This window comes from Suricata suricatta, chromosome 2 (genome assembly GCF_006229205.1).
Source record: "Suricata suricatta isolate VVHF042 chromosome 2, meerkat_22Aug2017_6uvM2_HiC, whole genome shotgun sequence".
NCBI lineage: Eukaryota > Metazoa > Chordata > Mammalia > Carnivora > Herpestidae > Suricata > Suricata suricatta.
This window is the reverse complement of record NC_043701.1, coordinates 81,301,954-81,315,612: the sequence shown is the minus strand read 5'-3', so window position 1 is coordinate 81,315,612 and position 13,659 is coordinate 81,301,954. Positions and strand designations below refer to the sequence as shown.

General features: G+C 37.4%; 1 protein-coding gene across 1 annotated transcript; it reads left to right on the top strand.

Annotated features, from left to right (window-relative positions):
- The first annotated feature begins 523 nt into the window (after positions 1–523).
- Positions 524–13,529, top strand: PDK4 (pyruvate dehydrogenase kinase 4). Its single transcript, XM_029929265.1, has 11 exons — positions 524–1,139; positions 2,074–2,215; positions 3,408–3,479; positions 4,246–4,430; positions 4,593–4,679; positions 5,126–5,203; positions 7,136–7,212; positions 9,203–9,301; positions 9,502–9,612; positions 9,922–10,035; positions 11,245–13,529. Exons 1-11 carry the CDS (start codon positions 1,010–1,012, stop codon positions 11,386–11,388), a joined length of 1,239 nt encoding a protein of 412 aa, XP_029785125.1. The 5' UTR covers positions 524–1,009; the 3' UTR covers positions 11,389–13,529.
- The last annotated feature ends 130 nt before the right edge of the window (positions 13,530–13,659 follow it).

Genomic DNA, 13,659 nt, shown 5'->3' with positions numbered 1-13,659 from the left:
TAGGCAAAGATTTGGATTAAGTACATTCTGTACAGGAAAACAGAGTGAGCAAATTCTCTGGTAGTGGAAGAAGGCAAATTAAACTGACTAATCGATCTCTTTTTAACTTTGTTTTTCATTAACCATGTTAAACCTAACGAAGAGAATGTATTACTGGAGAAAACAAATTGATGGCCTTTTATAGGCACAAGGAAAAAAAAAATGTATTTGGGGCTGTTTCTCAGGTCTGAGTCTCAGCAAAAGGAACTTCCAGTTCCTAACTTGTACCTTCGCTTCTGGAGAAAAAGCTGGAAGAATTCTTTAGGCTATTTATTTCTTTCACTGTCCAATGGTAGAGAAGCTCATACTTTTGAATGCAGCTGATTGGCTACTGTAAGAGCCCGCTCTGAGCAGGAACCAATTACATCCCAGAGCCCAGATTCTTGGAAATAGTTTCTGGCCAAGAATGTGTGACATTGAGACTGCCTCGCACTTGTAAACAAGGACGAGTCGGGGCGGGTCCCCAGCCCACGCGATCCCTACCCTGTGCCAAGAGGCTGATCTTGAGCCCAAGTACTTCCAAATACCCGCTTCATCTTTCTCCTCTCCGCTTTCTCCTCACAGCCTCGGGTACCCGTGCCAGGTCTCTCCCCCGACAGGACCCCGAGGTCGGGGCGGGGCCCAAAGTTCTTTATCTGAGCTGATTGGCACGGTCCCAGTTCTGGACGCGTCTCCAAGGCCCAGTGACTCCTCCCCGTTGGAGTTGGGGGGGAGTGTGTGGGGACACAAATAAAACCGCGGGAGGCGGCGGGTGGTGACCAAACGCGAACTTGAGTCTCCTCCGACTCATTGCCGGCCACCACCACTCGGAAGCACCCCCGAACCTCAGCCCAAGCCTGGTGCAAGAGCCAACCCACCTGCCTTCTCTCCATAGACGCGCACCGCCCCCTCCTCGGACCCAGGTTTTGATTTCCTCAGCCGACGTCCCTCAAGCCAGCCCCAGCGTTTGCCAGGCAGGGTGGGCATCAAGATGAAGGCGGCCCGCTTCGTGATGCGCAGCGCCGGCTCGCTGAGCGGCGCCAGCCTGGTGCCCCGCGAGGTCGAGCATTTTTCGCGCTACAGTCCGTCCCCGCTGTCCATAAAGCAGCTCCTGGACTTTGGTGAGATGGGAAGTAGGGCTGGGAGGGGACGCTGGGGTTGGGGAGCTGCCTTAACTTTCAGCCCTTGAGCAGGGCGGGCTGGGCTCACTGCTTAAAATAACTAGAGTCCCCTATCCTGCTGAGATCTAGAGCCTAACGCCTGTGCACCTGCCCTCTCCTAGATCTGCCTTATTTCTGACAATGTGTGCCTACAGGTGAAGCCACTTGCTGACTCGCAGATACTGGATGGTTTGAGCCCATCTTTCTGCCCAGCGCTTCTAGTCAAAATACTTTTTGCTTTCAATCACCATTTCACAATGAATTAAAAACTTTATCCGCTCCTCTGCAGCATACTAGTCTTTGGAGAAGATTCCTAATGTTATAAAGTAGCCTCAAGTTAATTGGAATTTTATTCCTTAGCCACCTTGCACCCGTTCACAGGGTTTCTCTGCATTTGACAAATTTGTCTCTTTACCATCCTGGTTTTCCACATATTTGCATTACTGCCAAAAATGTTTACAAACCTGCTGCAGTAATCTTATGAGGAAATTTTCAAGGATTTAAATGTGATATTATTTACCACTAATTTGGAAACATGACTCGTATCCACCGTCTTATCCCTTTACTTCAATTTCATATCTAGAACCAAGTTGTCTGGTTGGCATACTGGTGATGACTGAGCTATGGGATATTCTGACTAAATGGAAATGAATCCTCTTCCAAAAAAATAAAACAATAATTCTCATATAGGCCATTAAAAAAAAAAGAAAATAAAGAAAGAAAAAGACAAGGAAGGAGATACTTACTTCTGAATTACCTATAAATAATAACCCAACTGAGTGTGAACTATAATTTTATGATGTGTATGTGTTCAATATTGGACAGTTAATGCTATTCAGATGTATCATTTGGATCTACTTTTCTCCAAAAACTAAATAATTGTGATTTATTACAGGTTCAGAAAATGCATGTGAAAGAACTTCCTTTGCATTTTTGCGACAAGAATTACCCGTGAGGCTGGCCAATATCTTGAAAGAAATTGACATCCTCCCTGATCGATTAGTCAATACCTCTTCAGTGCAATTAGTTAAAAGCTGGTAAGTGGTCAATCATTCTGAAATAGTCTCTGTTTTTAAGACAAATATCTGAGTATGAATTCTTATATTATCATAATTGGAAAACGGGTGGTCTGAATAATGAATATTTTTGAAAGATGTTAAGATTTTTTAGTAATTTAGAGTAAGTTACCCTAAAGACAGTTATAAAGCTATGAACAGACATTTTACTCTGATAAAGTGCATACTTTCACACTATAATTGCACTTTAAATAATAAAAGACAGGGTTTGATACTGCAGAAGAAATCTCACTCAAGAAATAGACAAGAATGACTACTATTTAGAGGGTCTAATCTTTGTTACTTACAAACTGATTAGCAGCAGGTTTTGGGTTCAAATCCTGCCTCTGCGTTTTCCTAGTTAGAGAATTCTTAGCAAATACCTAAAATGCTCTATCACTCAATTCCTCCATCTGTGATTGAGGAAAATAAAGTATATGCTTCAAATGGATATGTCAATGAAATTAAATGAGCTAATTCATTAGTACTTAAAACAGTATTTGCCAGGCAGGCTGTACTTAATAAGTGTGTTATTATCATCTCATTTTAAACATAAGGATACTGGGGCTTGGAGAGGATAAATCACCCAAAAGAACAGGTTTTCAGAGACCAGGACCGGGGTACGCAGATAGTCACCTGAGCATCACTCTAATCCTCTGACTGCACAGCTTTTTGTTCATTGATTCAAGAAATACATGTTATGTTATGTTATGTTATGTTATGTTGTGTTATATTACATTATATTATGTTACTAAGCAATTTCAATGTGAAACACATATTAAACAATTACGAATTGAAACTCATATTCAATCCAGAGAATTTACTGACTTTCATGAGTTCTATTCACATGTGAATGAATATAGGAGGAAAAAAATAGGAAGCCTTCCTTAAAAAGTTGTTTCTAAATGCTATAGAAAAAGAAAACATTTGTCAGATGAAACTGACAACTGACTTGGAATGATTAAAGAAATATAAATGTTATGTTAGAAAGTTAAGTGTTAAAGTTGTAGCTCCTTTTTTTTTTCTTTTTAGAAATCTGGTTTTCCAGATGTCCTGAAAGAAAGCTTTAATTTTCAATATAACACTTTTTCTTTACCAGTTATTTTGAAATGAGTTAGCCACTTGTATCTGACTATTCAGTTTTAAAACTTAAAGCACACCTGTCACTTTATAGGTATATCCAGAGCCTGATGGATTTGGTGGAATTCCATGAGAAAAGCCCAGAGGACCAGAAAGCTTTATCAGAGTAAGTTCTATGCATTGGAAGAAGTGTTTAAAACTTTGACTACTTCCAGACATACTCCTAAGATTTTTTTAGAACTTAAATTAAAGGAGCTGAAACTCTGAATAACAAATAATCTTCCCTTTACAAATGACAAGTTTGGGCTTGTTGGTTTTTTAAAATGGATAATGACAGTATTAAAAATGATGCTGAGCACGAGCAAGTGCAGAGGACTTTTTATTTTTAAGGAAATCTGTTTTTACTGTAAAATTATTCTGATGATGGGGTTTGCAGGCAGATTTACTATTGTCATTGTCATAATATTAATGTATGTCATTGTCATGGGAGATTGACCACTTTCCTCCAGAGTCACTGACAGTTTCTGGCTGTAAGAATAAGAAAGAAGAATCTTTTTATAAGTCTGACAAGAAATTTCAGTTTTTTCCCACAGTGGCACTCTAGAATACTCTCCTATAGTATTTGTTATTTAATTATTATTTTTTAATAAGAATGCTTAATGAGTTCTTAGAATGAATTCACCAGTTAGAAAGCAGGTATGTTTACATGTAACTCAGAAGCAAAATAAATCTTTCTGTGAGACCGTCTCCTCTACCGTAGTCCAAGAATCTGTAGTAAGAGACTTCATAAAGCTTCATCCAAACACTTTATCATTGAGTTCTTCAGATGGGTACTTCTAAGAAAGCTTTAGCTTTCTTAGAAGTAACCTAAGGAATAGAAGTGAATGAAGCTTCCTTGAACGTTCACTAACTGTTCCTGTTTTCTGGATTAGTTTTGTAGATACTCTCATCACGGTTCGAAATAGACACCACAACGTGGTTCCTACAATGGCACAAGGAATCCTAGAATATAAAGATGGCTGTACAGTTGACCCAGTCACCAATCAAAATCTTCAGTATTTCTTGGATCGATTTTATATGAACCGTATTTCTACCCGGATGCTGATGAACCAGCATAGTAAGTCAGCTCATCATGGTCATGACACACAGAGATGGGTGGAGAATAGAAGCCAAACTCCAACCAGATGTTCCGTTATTCAGGGGCTCACATTCTTTTACAGTGGTAGTTTTAACCATTACTATCCTGATTTTTACAACAACTGTTTGTATTTGTCAACAGTTCTTATATTTAGTGACTCACAGACAGGAAACCCAACTCACATTGGAAGTATTGATCCAAACTGTGATGTGGCAGCTGTGATCCAAGGTAATTTCTAGATTTCTGCATTTTCCTGATTGAAAATACATACTATATGATAGACATATCTATAGTTAAGGTGACTTTGTGAATGAATTTGTATCAATTCAATAAATGCTGTCATGAAGGTCCTTTGCTTTGGAGAGTCAGGGGTTTAAACATTTGTTTCTAAAATTATAAAAATTCGAACATGAATGGCTAATGTCCATATTCTTATATATTTATTTGATCTCCAAAGTGTGCATATTTCTATTGCTACAGCTATAACTTAACCACTGTCTTAATTTTTTCTTCAATAAGATACTTAGAAGGTGTTTTTTCAGCTACATAAGCATGTACTCTAAAGAGTATTTTAGATATTTAGAATACAGTGTAGTACACGCACTGAAGATCACGTGAAAATTTTACCTGGCATAAATGTATTTCATCATTATGAAAAAACCCTTCTATTTCAGATGCCTTTGAGTGTTCAAAGATGCTTTGTGACCAGTATTATTTAACATCACCAGAATTAAAGCTCACACAAGTGAATGGTAAGCTATAAAGACAACATATTTTAATCTATGGAAAATTCTCTGTTTTCCCAGGATGACTACTTCTTGTAAATACGGAACAACTTCTGTGTTGCTTTTTTCCTTTCCGAACTTGTCTGGACTTTGTACGCTTCTTCTGAAGCCAAGGTTCTCTTTATCTCAACTGTAAAGTTCCAATTGGGCATATTCAGTTGCTGCTGCTGATTCATAAAGATGAATGGTTTGAACAAACAATTTAAGATTTAGAGCAGCAGTAGTAGTAGTAGAGTATTTTATATCAAAAAGATAGCTTTTTACAGGATATGGGGGTCAGGGAGGCCAGAAATCAGAGGAGCCACTGGTTGTGGCTATATCCTTCCAGAGAAGTTACTCACAAGATCTGAAAAAAAACCACTTTAAATTTACTATGAGAAATAAGTCAGTCCTAGAAGGACAAATGCTGTGTGATTCCACTTATCTGAGGCATATAAAATAGTCAGACTCTGAGAGGCAAGGAGTAGAATGGTGGCTGTCAGAGGCTGGGGAAAGTGGGGAGTTGCTGTCTAATGGGTATAAAATCTCAATTATGTAAGAATAATAAGTTCTACAGATCTACTATACAACACCGTGCCTATAGTTAACAGTTACTACATTGTACACTTAGATGTTAAGACAGTAGATCTCATGTTAAATGTTCTTTTAAAAATGTTTTTAAATTTTAAAAAATTGTTTTAAATTGCACTATACGTATTCACCACTGTTTTGGAAGCAGAGCATACTTTAGTGACTTCAACTCTAGGGCACCTGAAAAGATAGGGTCTTCCCACACTGAAGTGATAATGTTGCCAGGCACTGTTTTTTATTATCCTGTGGTGCTTCTTAAAGAAGACAGTTGCGGTGCCTGGGTGGCCCAGCTGGTTAAGGGTCCGCCTTAGGGCATGATCTTGTGATCCATGAGTTCGAGCCTGCATCAGGCTCTGTGCTGACAGCTCAGAGCCTGGAGCCTGCAGCCTGCTTCAGAGTCTGTGTCTCCCTCTCTCTCTGCCCCTTCCCTGCTAGCACACTCTCTTTCTCTCTGTGTCAAGAATGAAGAAATATAAAATTTAAAAAAAAAGAACAAAAAGTTAAAATTAAGTCGCTAGAATTAAAAGTACCCTAACTCGTGGACTAGGGATTTGTAAATATAATTGCTGAATTAAAAATAGGAATTCAAATAAAGATTGAAAAATACCTCTAAGCATTAACCGCACTGTTGCATAATACTTGTAGATGAACTGCTTGAACTGTTTGATCAAATAAAGAGGGAATTGTGCCCGACCTTCTGTTTTCTGATTCAATCTTTGCCAAGGCCTAGGACACCAGAGAATAAGACTTTTATTTTTCTTCTCAAACAGTATTATGAGGTTTTTGTTTCTCTGTTTTCTTTAACCTCTCAATGAAATGTAAGCTATTTAGCTCGTAAGATTTCATGTTTGGGTGATAAAAAATCAAGAATAATCTGAAGTGTTGTTTTCCCATAAAATATGAAAATTATAGCTAGCATTCATTTTGATGTCATGCTATGGACACATTTATTTTTTCTTCTTTCTTAAAATGCATATAATTTTAACTCTGAAATTGCCCAGTACAAAAGTTTTAAAAGCAGAAACAAATAATTCACATCATCTGATTTGTAGTGGCCTTGTGACTCACTTCATCTGACTTTATACATTGGTAGAGAAATGCAAAAAATTAATCAGAGCACAAGGCAGCAACTGTAATAGCATTTTGAAAATAAGCCACTTGTGTTTTCTGTTTAAGAGGGATGGTCTTTGGGTAGAGTTTCGGAAGAAAGAAAGATGGGGAGTGTTTTAATCTTGAGAATAAGGAGTATCTATTAATTCACATAGATGTGGAAGTTTGTTTTAATAAATACTCGCTTACCTATTCTAAATGAGTTTAAATTTTTTCTAGGAAAATTTCCAGGCCAGCCAATTCACATTGTATATGTTCCTTCTCACCTTCATCATATGCTCTTTGAACTGTTCAAGGTATGACACTTCACAATATAATTTCAAGTTTGTGGGTTTTTTATTTTTAATTCACAGGCTATATTTTTATTTCCTTTATCATTTTCCACTAAATGGGAGCATCACCGTCCTCTCCCAAACATGTTTCAGTGCTCCTAAAAGAAAGAAACTACAGTTAATGTTTGAAAGCGCACATGCAGTTCATTGGAACATTGACACTCACTAGACAATAAGCAATATGATTTACGATGTCTTAGTGCTCCCTGTTCGTATTATTTTCTAAGGTGTCCGTCAAAGCACTATCATTCATGCATTTATTAAGGAAGATCATAGGGTAAATGTTTCAGGGAATGAGGTCTTGCTACCTCCGCCCCCACAGGACACTCCAGCTCCAAGTCTGGAACATACACAGGAGGCAGTCAGTTCCGTCCATGATCAACTTTAATGTGCATATGAATCACCTGGGGTTTTGTTAAAAATGCAGGTTCTGGGGGTGCCTGGGTGGCTCAGTCGGTTAAGCCTCCGACTTCGGCTTAGGCCATGATCTCATGGTTTGTGAGTTCGAGCCCTGCGTTGGGCTCTGTGCTGACAGCTCAGAGCCTGGAGCCTAATTCAGATTCTGTGTGTGTCTCTCTCTCTGCTCCTCCCCTGCTCATGCTCTGTTTTTTCTCTTTCTCAAAAATAAATAAACATTAAAAAACATTTTAATAAAAAGATGCAAATTCTGATTAAGTGGGACTGCTGTGGGCCTGGAGTTTACAATTTTTAATAAGCCAACAGGTGAGGTTGCTGGTCCACACTCCACACACTTTCAATAGCAAGACTGTAGGACAGTGCTTCTCAAACTCCAGTATGCATTAGACTTTCCTGGAAACCTCGTTAAAACAGATTCTTAGGCTCAGCCTCAGAAATTTTGATTCTGTACATCTGAGAATTTGTATTTCTATCAAGTCCACAAAGGATGTGAATGTACTGGTCTCTGGTAGCCAGGTACTATCGATCAAATCCTGTCCTGGGTTTTAACGCCAAATGAAAACTGTACATACAACAAAAAAGACTAAAACACCTAAAGTTCCACAATGGTTTTCAAGAGTCCCTTGGACTAGAAGAGGAGGAAGCCTAAAAAAAATGACCGTTGCCTCAATTCTGACATAGCTTTTCTCAGAACTCACTGTTTCCTACCTTATTCTAATGTTAGTGCAGTGAAGTATCAGTTGTACTACAAACATCTGATCTTACTTTACTTGTACTTAAATCTGATTTTACTTCAGCTAATGATTAGAACCTGGTATTATATACAAACCAGAAAGCAGATAGAGTACTATAAAAAGGGTAAAAAGGATAAACCAAAACGTTATCTGCCTGAGATTCATCCAGTTTTCTGAAAGTTTGTTTGAGTTCCTTCTCTGTTAAAGGAAAAAAGATATCTTTTTCATTTATTTCACTCATTTTTAAATTGAACAGTCCAACTCCTAGAGTTATTTTGCCATCATTGGTAAAAGCTAAGATGATAATCAAATGCAAATTGAAATTTAATTTAGAATTATTTACTATCCTTTTAAATAGTAACAACCTTTCCCAGCAAGTTTTATAAAAGCCAATAAATTGGCTCAATGATTCACTGTTCATTTGTTATGTAATAGTCTTTGGTGCTTGGATGTAAAATGTAATGGAAGGACAAAAAAGAGAGAGCCAGGAAATGGACTATAAAAACCAATTTCTACATTTAAATTAAGCTTACAAATAAGAACTTGACAGCTAGCAGAATTGTTTTTCCATTAGACATTACTCCCAGAAGCTATATTACATGGTAAATGAATATTTTTCATTATACATCCTGCATGGCACATTCATAAATGGCTATTTACAGAGTTGTTTTACTACTAACTTTTAAAAAATATAGGAACTTTGAATTGCCCTCTGTGCTGCCTTTATTTTAAACATAAAGAACAGTTATTTATTGTTTCTCATTCTTCTGCCATTGAATTCCTTATGGTTTTGATTTACTTAGAATGCAATGAGAGCAACAGTTGAACACCAGGAAAACTGCCCTTCCCTTACACCAATTGAAGTGATTGTTGTCTTGGGAAAAGAAGATCTTACAATTAAGGTAAGCATTCTCTGTGTTTCTTTTGAGTCTTTCTTGAGAGAAGTAAAAATGTGTCAATAACAATCAAGCTCTCCACTTTGAGCAATAGATCAAAGTCAGGTACACCAGAGGACTTTTAAATGAAGGCAAAAATATTTTTCTATAGGTAAATGAGCGTTGTTTTTAACGTAGAGCTTTGGTGACTTGTTTGTTTGTTTCAGATTTCGGACAGAGGAGGTGGTGTCCCTCTGAGAATCATCGACCGCCTCTTCAGTTACACGTACTCCACTGCGCCAACGCCTGTGATGGATAATTCCCGGAACGCTCCTTTGGTACGACCAATTAAATGGCTACGTTCACCCCAGCCTGTCCATTCTAAATGTAAAGCGAGGATTACAAGGAAGTCTTTAGTCAAGATAGTCAATTTAGTTAAATTGGGCATGGGGGATACGAGAAAGAATGATAAAGCAAGCTGAAAATGGTAAAAACAATTCTACAGGAGGTCAGTGATTGGAAGCAGAAATTATTTATCTAGGTTCTAGAACATGAGTATCAGGAACGATGATAACTCCGTCCTCCATTTTGTATTTCAGTGATCATATCCACTCCTTTGCCAATAACTGATCTTTCCCCCCTCCCAGGCTGGTTTTGGTTACGGCTTGCCAATTTCTCGTCTCTATGCCAAGTACTTTCAAGGAGATCTGAATCTCTACTCTTTGTCAGGATATGGAACAGACGCCATCATCTACTTAAAGGTATCCTGTAAATTCAATAGAAACAATCGTATTTCTGAAAACAGTGCCTCCTTTACAGACCCGAGTTCCATGGTCCTTAGTAAATACCCAAGCTGAGTTAATGCAAATAATGATGACTACAACCCTACACTGGGTTAATGTGAATAATGATGACTACAAGTCATTTTACTTTCTGTTTGGCATGTGTAGATATACCATTTAGTATTTACTACAGTAACTTATCAAACTGGAAGTGGGGCCAGGCTCCCTACCTCAAGTGAAGCAAAATTATTTCTCAAGAAGCATATGAGCTTCCAAGTGAGGAGATGCTCTTGTGAATTTTTAAAATCAACACCTTTCGGCATCTGTGAGAATAGCTGTATCTTTGTTCTACTTAAACTCGTGGGACATATATGCTAATAATGTTCCAGCCTAGAAAACAACTGATATCAACATACAGAAGACATTAAGCTGACCTTATTAGAAATCCAGGAAAGGAAAAACTAACGCTCACAAGCTGTCAGTGGGATGTCTGGCATTTCCTGATTAAACTTTAAAACTTGGTACATGTTTTTATCTATTTCTGATAAAGCTTCAATTTATTTGTTAAGGTCACTGTCCTGATTCATTAATCATTTTCCAACCATTTTGACTGAAAATGTATTATAGATTTTAGCGACTGAAACATTAAGCTTATAGGCTCCCATTTTGTGCAAGGGATTTATTTTCCAAGAGGACTTTGACTATATGAAATAGTTCATGTATTCATTTCTTAAACGAGCAAAAGTCTTCAAAGCACTGGGAAAGACTTAGAGATCATAGATTTATAGACTCAAATTGTAATAAGTTAATTGTATCAGAGTAGGACTTTATCACGGATAGCAAAAGTTTTTGTAATGGAAGATGAGCTGTGCTATTCAGCTCTATCACATCAGCAATATCCAAACAAGGGACACGTGGAAATATTGAATACAAATTCTGTTTCCCAATTTATAATTGTATATATGCTGTTTCAAGCCCTATAGGGTAGAAATAACATTTGCTATTTTTAGTTTTCTTTTATACATGCCTAGCGTACTATGGGTGTGTTCTTATTACTGAATCAATTAAAGGGATGTATTTGAATGTTTGAGTACTTACCTCTGGATTAATTTTGAATGGTCACTTCAAGTACAAATTATGCCATGAATCATTTCCTCAATTTGATTTTTCTTCCCCATCTTCCTTCAGGCTTTATCTTCAGAGTCTGTAGAAAAACTCCCGGTCTTTAACAAATCAGCCTTCAAACATTATCAGATGAGCATTGAGGCTGACGATTGGTGTGTCCCAAGCAAGGAACCAAAGAACCTGGCGAAGGAGAAAGTAGCTCTGTGAAAAGGGACACTCAGGACACTCTAAGGGATCAAAGTGGGCCAATGCTGTGCTGCTTCTTGATGTCTGTGTGTAAACTCCTGTTTCCTCAAAAACAAACAAAAGCAACGCCTTGATCACAACAGTGATACAAAAGGAGCGACATCCGTTTCTGTGACCCAGGAGAGTGTAACGTAGGTGTTAACAGACGGCCAGTCTCCATTCTTTTAATGTAGCCTAACATATGAGCTTATATCAAATCCTGAAGCAGAAGAAAGCCTCAGGTGTCCATGTCTTTATCCACAAGAATGGGAATCGAGTGAAGTGAAGATATAAGCTAGTAGTTTCAATAGGCTGATATTTAGGCCTCTGGTTGATGGCATAAGACACTGGTATTTATTGCATGCCACATGTCAATTGCCAGTATTTCCGTGCCATCGAAGGGTTGGAGCATAGTTTATGCCATGTGATTAGATATGTACTTAAATGTACATTTCATACATTTCTATGCGCTGTAGTGGGGGTAAGCTGGTGACTGAATAACATTTACTTTGAATTTACTTGAATGAGTAAGAAAGAGTCAAGACATTTCATTCAAAGTTGCAGACACGGAATGGTCCTGTGGAAAACCTCAGAAGAGAACCTCTTCTGATAAATACAGTGTTCTCATTATGCTGCTTTCCTGTTCACACTTCATGTAATAAGTGAACAACACAATATTGCCAGGTGCCTGCCTAGTCTTGAGTGAGTTTTAACATGTGCACTGAATTCAGGATGTCGCCGGTTAGCGGGGGAGGAGAATTCCCAAAGTGGTAACAACAATATCTCTCACCTTGCTTTGTTTATAAATGAAATGGTAGATTGGAAAAGCCAACGTTAGGGAAAGAAGGCATGAATTCAGAACCTAACTCAGTACGAGGGGCTGTTCTCTACCCTGTAGTGGTGGAAATCCAATGATGGCATCCATTAACAAGATATATTTTCTTTATATTTAATTATATCCTCTACACTCCTGCATTAATGTCTATAAAAACAATTTCTAATTATCAAATGGCTTAAGAACATTAGAATTTAAATATTTGGGGGGATATTTTTAACAAATAGTCTGGGAGTAAAGAGGTTTTCATGCCAGGATGCTTTCATTTGAATCATCGTGAGAGGGCTGATAAATGAAAGTTATAATGCATATGGAACTTTTGTGGAACTCAAGTATAATGTGCAGGCTGACAGGCCAGTCTAGCATGTAACTGCCACAAAAGGAATGGGAAAACGAAGGAAGGAAGGAAGGAAGGAAGGAAGGAAGGAAGGAAGGAAGGAGGGGAGGAGGAAAGAAAAGGAGGAAGGGAGGGAGGAGAGGAAAGAGAAAGCAGGCATCTTGCTTTTTTTTCCTACAAATTATTTCAAGAAATGATCTATATTTTCATAGTTAAATTACTGGCAAGAGGATGAATGAATGTCTTTCAAAACAGAATTGCTTCTTTAAAGAGTTCTCTCACTCTTGTGAGATAATAAGCTTTAATGAGATAATAAACTCCTCTGTTCAAATTGATGTATAAACCGGGATATAGAAAAAAATAGAGTTTTCTGCCTTGTAAAATAATCAGTACTGTTTGTATATGTTGGATTTAACGTTTTAGTGTAATTTCGTTGTGGCCTAGGCCTAGAGTTGTGTTTATTGTAGTGGCCCTAGGGGCCTCAAATGATTTGTTGTGGATGTCAGACTTTTATCATGAGAAGTCCTACATAGTGACTTTTCTTGATGGTGGGACTCTGGCTGATGCATTTATTAATTACACGAACTATTTACCATAGTATTGTGATGGTTCAGTTTTTACTGAAATTTAAACATGTTGCATATAAATACTTGTATTTACCAAAGATTTAAGACAGTTTATTAATTAACCCAAACACTGTGAACTATCTTTAAGATACTGAAGAAGAAATATTAATATCTCAATAACATCAACTGTGTAAATGGAGTTCTATAAAATAGAAATAGTCTACATTGGTATTTGTAAAATCTGTGGAAGAACTTTAGGATTGTACCAGATGGATACTGAATGTTCAGGCCCACTTAAGTTATTGATGTATAAATTGTGTTTTTGTCTCTATGTACAAAGATATGTAATCATTTTTATAATAAATATTTTTATTATAACAGTAAACATGGTCTTTTGAATTTCATTTCTCAAATTAATGGCAAAGTACTAAGACAGTTTTGAGGTAAAAGTTTTCCTCATTTTATATTCAAATCTAATTTATTGAGTATAGCCTTTTAAAAGTATTGAAAGTAAC

Coding starts and splice junctions, on each gene's coding strand:
- PDK4 (XM_029929265.1), top strand. CDS start 1,010: ATGAAGGCGGCCCGCTTCGTGATGCGCAGCGCCGGCTCGCTGAGCGGC. Junction 1,140..2,073: donor AAAGCAGCTCCTGGACTTTG/GTGAGATGGGAA, acceptor GATTTATTACAG/GTTCAGAAAATGCATGTGAA. Junction 4,680..5,125: donor TGTGGCAGCTGTGATCCAAG/GTAATTTCTAGA, acceptor CTTCTATTTCAG/ATGCCTTTGAGTGTTCAAAG.